The 6,773-nt window shown below is 37.1% G+C and overlaps 1 protein-coding gene across 1 annotated transcript in view; it reads right to left on the bottom strand.

The window, feature by feature from the left end:
* LOC107709792 (transmembrane and ubiquitin-like domain-containing protein 1) overlaps positions 1-6,210 on the bottom strand; it is a 7,476-nt gene extending 1,266 nt beyond the window's left edge. Inside the window, exons 1-2 of the mRNA XM_016514417.1 lie at positions 6,134-6,210; positions 2,135-2,703 (exon numbers count right to left, since the gene is read on the bottom strand). Of these exons, the coding sequence (XP_016369903.1) occupies positions 2,135-2,658 (524 nt within the window). The 5' untranslated portion in view covers positions 2,659-2,703; positions 6,134-6,210. The remainder of the gene's footprint in view (positions 1-2,134; positions 2,704-6,133) is intronic.
* Positions 6,211-6,773: the final 563 nt, after the last annotated feature.

Below are 6,773 nucleotides of genomic sequence, written 5' to 3'. Positions count from 1 at the left end.
TGTTTAAAAATATATATATATATATATATATATATATAACTACACACAGAAACAGAAAAGGTCTTTCTTGGAAATATTAAAGTATAACAAAATCAGTCAAATGTCAAAAGTTTCGTTAGTTCCGTAAGAGTTTTAATGACAAAAAAATAAGTATTTAAAATGTCTAATTTAACTTACAATCTACAAAGGAGTGGAAAAAAAAGAGGAGAAATCAGGAATAAGCATAAAAATGTATTTAGAATATTCATATGACTTCTGGTGATTAAGGAATAATACAAGACTGCTTCACCTTACAAATGGTTGTCAACTATAATATACTGTATATTGGTTAAATCAGTTTATATTTGGTTTCTTTTAAGAGGGCTCATATAAACACCTCTAAAGAGAAACATGACTTAAAGTATGACTTAATTTGTAGACAAAAATAATTGCTTGTAGATTTTTGTACACCCTGTTCATCATGAGAGCTGCTCTTTCATTCTGATTTTAACTTTGATATCCAAGTAGAATGAGATTAGACGTTAAATGTTTACCATATCACAGTTCAAATCATAATTACAATGACAAAACTGTTGCAATATGATTGTGTGTAGATCAAGACAAAAGACAATAAAAAAAAAATAAAAAAAAACCCTCAGCCTTCAATCCTTAAAAAAAAAAAAAAAACAATTTTCAGAAAAAAAACTTCACGTTCATATCGTGCAAAAATGCAGGCACATATTAAATTGTGTCATCCCTAAATAATGCTGTGCTAATGCATTTGAAACTATTTTAATGGAACATTTTTGGGGAGTTTGGAACATCTGAAGCATTTGTAAAAAACTGAATGAAATAGTGTTTTAAATACTATCATTAGCAGAGAATGTAGGCATTCTGTAAAGCTGCTCAGCAATGTTTAATTTCCATTCAAAACAGAAGAAAACTCCACTACAAATGTAGTGAATAGTGATTGTGCAGTGATTTTCTTTGCAAACACAAGCTGTCTTCCCAATGAATAACTTTCCAAAACTAAAAACTCTCCAATCTGACCTCTCACCTAGCGAAAGTGTGCATTCACCTACTGCAAACATCATGTGGACTCCCACACACTCAGTGCCTCATATATCCACTAGACATTGAAGAACCCTTCTGCCTGATTTCAGTAGAATGGTACTGCTTGTAAGAATGGATAATTGTGTCTTATGAGGCTTAAGGAGGTCTCTTTTTGGTTCACTCTTCTGACTGAAAGCATAGTGCTACACACTGCATAGGATGAAGTAGTGGTGTTGGAACAAAAGGTCTCTGGCCGGTAACTGTGTGTGGGCTGCTGCAGACATTTTCTTGGCAGAAGCTTTCTTTTTGATTCACAAAAATGTATAAGTTGCCTAGTGACAATTAATTCAGCAGGTAGCCAAGGATATAATCCATAAGCAAAAATTTAATAAATGGCAAAAATGGCCTCTGAAGAGCACGAATGGTCACTGTACAACTGCCATCTTGATACAAGCATGAAAACAGAAGACAAACAGAAGCAGCGCAAGCACCATTTAGAATTTAATTAAGAATGCCTGTTAAAATCCAGTTGAAGTTTTGAATTTAAATTGAGGAAGCAAAGAGGGCACAGAACTGTCATTCTGAATTTAAGAACATAGAATAACAATGAACTAGAAAAAAAGAATGTGCAAACTAGAACTTTTTTTCCAGAAAAAACATGAATTTATATGAAAAAATTACTTAAGGAATTTTAAATAATTACAGCACATCAGATGAAAACATTATTTTTACAATCAGCATATTTAGGTCAAAATGGTTTAAACAACGATTTAAAAATTACTTGTAGGTAATTAAATTAAGATAACATTTTTTATAAGATTTATATTAAATAATTAGAAACTAAGAAAATTTTCATATAAATATGAGTGAAATAATTAATTCCTTGGTGCAACTACTAATTGTCAAATTCTTACATTTAGAATTGCCCAAGTTGTTTTTGCTCATTTAAAATAAATAAATAAATACATATAAAAATTACCATGTTTCCATCTGTCTGCTGTAATTTGTATGCTGCCTTGAGCATCTTAATCTTACATTAAAAGAACATCTGATTCCCAAAAAAAAACCAAACGTATTTTATGATCAGTTTTCAGCAGCTTACCGTTTAATGTAACCAATGGTGTCTTGAAGATTCACCTGTGCGGTCCTCTCTGTATCATTCAAGAACTTCAGCCTGAGCACCATGTTTCTTTGGGTGTCATTCGGTGGATCTTCGGCCGAAGGCTGTGTGGCACTTGGGGCACTGGCTGGAGTTTGAGTCGAGGGACCCGCTGATTCTCGATGTCTCAACTCATCCCTCCCAATCCCTGCTTCTTCCAGGAGGCCTCCCTCACCTCCTCCAGCCCTGCTAGCATCTGGGGACTGTCCCGCCGCTCCCGCTTCTGTTCCAGGCTCACTCTTATCGTTCTCGCTGTTCTCGCCGGGCGACGAGTCCGTGTTACCCGAGTGGAGCGGCTCCTGGCTGTCAGTCTCTGTGGAGGGGGAGGTCCCTGGGCTGGGTGAGAGGAGGTGTTCAGGGGGTTCAACAGTGAGAGTGGAGGCCCAGGCCAGAACCAGGACGAGCACCAGGAACACCACTCCAAAGAGCAGGGTGACCTCATCACCCACCCCCTCTATTAGAGCCATCCTGGTCTGCTGTGTCCTGGACTAAGGCAACTTCAGACTAGGCACCTACAGCACATGTTCACAATTACTGATGACATTCCTGACAGTTAATTATTTCAATCAAATACAGGTTATGCATTATGCATCATTCAGGGTTTCTACAGTTCTAACTAAATTTGATACTTTATTTTACGGCTACCTTGTTACACGTTACAGTGAAAACCATACTTATCGTTATTTAACGTTATTAAAAATTAAAATAGAAATTAAGAAAGATATTAAAGAACACTTTGTCTCAAAAGTTCTAACACTAAATTTGAATTAACCTGATTAAAAACCCAAGGGTACCACACACAGTATAAAACAATTTTCTCAGAGGAGAAGAAATATTACAATTCAACCATGTTTTGACTATATTAAAAATCCCAGATATTTGCAGGTTTTTCATAATTGTGGGAACTCTGATCATTTTAAAAAGACTAATGACTTTGTCTGTTGCCTTGAGGGTTCATTTTGTTGTGAAATCTGTCAAGTATAAGATACAAATACAAAGTTTGTATTGGCTAATTGTGGGGGGGAAAATAAACAAGCACCAAACAAGCTTCCTGTTTTCTTACAAAAATAACCATTTAAAAAAAAAGTTGCACTTATGGTCTTATACAGGTCAAACACTGCCCTTATTTGAAGACTCAGTCACGGCCTTTCAGCATTCTATACCAGCTTTAAAATATAGCCCAAATATTTGACATGTACTAAGATTTAGCTCCTTACACTCAAATTGTCTGCAACAAACAACAGAAATATATTGTGAAATATGCATGAGCTACAGTGGAAGCTTTAAGATGTACACTAGGGTTGGGCGATGTCTACCAAATTGGCATCGGACGATGTCTACAGTGAAACATCGTGATGGACGATGACGATGAGGGGGGAGGGGGTTATTAAACCAAATAACGCGTTCTACGGAGCCACTAAAAGGTTAGTCGCTTGCTAGCGGTAGCCTGTTGCATTACAGTACATGGAAGTTCACTTACCACATACACAGAGTAAGGAGAAATGTCTGATAGGACGATGGCGAATGATTTGCAGATCCTGAGCACCAATGACAAACATCTAATCTTGTCAAATGTGTAGTAAGTACTGCCGCTCCATAGTATAGAGTCCTTGTGATCGCAAATCTCGAAAGTGAAAGTAAAATGAGAGCGTGCACTCGAAAGCGGTTTCAATAGCGGCTCTCTGATGCCCACAATTTATATACAGTCGCCTATACTTACCCAACGATATAATTGCGTGAAAAAGTATTGAAATATTTTTTTTATCCTCCCCTCTCTATTTATTTCCTTTACGGTTTCCGTAGTACACTTCATTTCCTTTCCGAACACGGGACTGGGATGCGGCGGATTGCGGGAGGGGGGGGGAATCACGATGTCAGCTTATCGTGATGTCTGTCAGCCATTGGCGATGGACGATGGCATCGTCTATCGGCCCAACCCTAATGTACACCATTCAGTGATCGAAAAACCTTTTGCTGAATTTGTATTTCAAAGCTGTTTTTTTTTTTTTTACACAAACTGTGCTATTATTAATATTCAAGTCTTTTTTCGGTAATAACCATAAAAGGAAAAAAAATTCCCATCAAGAGGAATCTTTAAAATTCTTGTACCCTAATCAAGAATTGATGAGTTATTAATGAGCAAATGATCACAGGTGGGTGCATTTGCTGGGGCAATAGCAAGATAATCTTTAAGGCAAGACTCCACAGGTGAATAGCATACAAATGTTACCTAACATATATCATTCATCATACTTCTCCAGTTGATTAATCACATTAAAACAGCTCTTATATTTTTTTCTGAACTCTTATGCTTTCTGAAATGTTATGCTCGTATATGTCAATGATGCATTATTAAAATTATAAATTAAAATGCACTAAATTGCATTTATTTCCAGAAATATGAACATTGGATAAAGCCAGGTCCTCTTTCATTTTGTTGACATACTGAATTGTTTTTAACGAGGAGATTTTGAATATCTTCTATTACCCCATAAATTAGAAAATACTGTCAAGCTTCATCAGCAAGGGAAAAAACATTCCCCGTGAATTAACCAGTATTATATCAGGCAAATGATAAATGAACAAACTCCTCTGTAAAAACCTTTAGAACGTACATGGGAATAAAAATGGAAATTTAGGTGTACACAAACACTACTTGAATAGAGATTTTAGGCTCAGTGCATGAGGAAAAATTCTCCATTTTTGAGAAAACAGCCTTTAAAGATCAATGAAAATGTCAATTAAATCTCCAGACGGAAATAAAGCGTAACATAAATACTTAAATGTGTATTTTGGATGTTTTTTTTCCACTACTCTTAGGTAGACATGCCATTGAAGCCAAATACCCCTAAATCTCAAAACTGACCAGCACATGAAAAATCAATGGTTTTGCCTGTAGTGTCTTGCCTTAGAAAACTATGACATAACCATCTGGATCATTTTAGGCTGATAAATTGGTCTATAAAATTGATATTTTCCCACAGCATGACTACTAAAGCAGAAATAGTCTTTGTACAATCCTTTAAACTGTTACAAGCATAAGCCGCAACCTTTGAACAGAAAAGCAGTGAAGTGGTCCCTCAGTAAACCAGATATTTCCCCTCTTAACTGTGAGTGTCAGCGTGTTTCAGGTCATATCTCATGCCGTCTAATGACAGCTGCTTTCATTATGCATGCAGTCCACTGCACAGCACATTTCTCAAGAGCAAAGAGGGTAGAATATGTTCCTCAGAATTTCAAACCTCTATGACTTTCTTTCATCCGTGGAACAAAAGAAGAGATGTTAGGCAGAACATTACAGACTGATAGTCTTAATCATTTTTCACTTTCATAACATCTTATTCCATACAACGAAAGTGAAGAGAAGCTGTCATTCTACCAAACATCTCCTCTTCTGTTCCTCAGAAATAGTGACATACGGGTTTGACACAACACGAGGGTGAGTACATGACATACTTTTCATTAGCGTTGGGTGAACTATCGCGTTAAGAGCAATACCTTTTTTAAAGCATCATTTAAATACACAAGTGTGATCGTTCACATGAACGACAGGTGAATTTACGCGTCTAATCATGAAACGTAATGTAAAGGTAAGAACAAGAAACGAAAACAACAACAACAACAACAGTTGTCAACAGCCACGTAACCAGTAACGTTACATCCACAAAAAAAGTTTGTTAAATTATTATTTTTTTTTTACAAAAACAGCCAATTCTTATATTTTCTAAAGCAATGAGTGTTGGTCGGATAAGCATCAGGTGTGTGTTTATTAGTGAAAATCTGTCCGTGAACGTAAAGGCACCGCTATAGCCACCAAACAGAGCAGCTAGCACGCGCTCAACACAGCTGTTTCCTTTAGCTACGCCTCAGCTGAATGTGTCCTCGAAATGAGTGGAGTTAAAACTTTGTAAAAGCCTCTATGAGGCTCCGAAAACGACTTACCGTTGACATATCACATCGTTTGATGGTCCATGATTCGCACCGTTTAACGTCTGCGCTTCCTGATCACTGGCAACGACTACTTCCGGCTAAAAAAAAAACCTACCTTCAAAATAAAGGTTTATTGGTTTAAAGTCGTCATGGAACGGAAGTTGCGATTGTATTTTCTTCTGTACTGTGACGTATATCCGAGTGAAACGGCATCTGAAATGAGAAGGCGGGACTTGACAATATGGAGGGAGATCTGAATGCCAGTTTGCAGTTAGTGGTGGGGGATTTCTCTCCACTGGATTCACAGCCGACACCCAAGCATGAATAAATGTTTTATTTATTAAGGATGAAGACAAGGATCAACTGCACAAAACATGCCTAAACAGCACGCGAGAGAGCCACAGAGAGAGAGAGAGAGAGAGAGAGAGAGAGAGACTGCCTGAATGACTGGGCGTGTCCTCCATCAGGTTAAGTCATATTCTTGAAAAAAAAGTTTGCCATGTCCTAAGAGTAATGTTGTGTAATATCCTAATATCTTTTCAATGTTTAGGGGTAACCTACTCCCTCATGACTGGTGCCAGTGCTATAAAGTGAAGCATCAGCTTCAGCCTTTCCCCCTGTGCTTATTCCAAACGTCACTGATGTCACTGCA

Source organism: Sinocyclocheilus rhinocerous, unplaced genomic scaffold (genome assembly GCF_001515625.1).
Source record: "Sinocyclocheilus rhinocerous isolate Xijiao unplaced genomic scaffold, SAMN03320098_v1.1 scaffold3600, whole genome shotgun sequence".
Taxonomy (NCBI): Eukaryota; Metazoa; Chordata; class Actinopteri; order Cypriniformes; family Cyprinidae; genus Sinocyclocheilus; species Sinocyclocheilus rhinocerous.
Note: the sequence above shows the minus strand (reverse complement) of the source record. Positions and strands in the feature narration are given on the sequence as shown.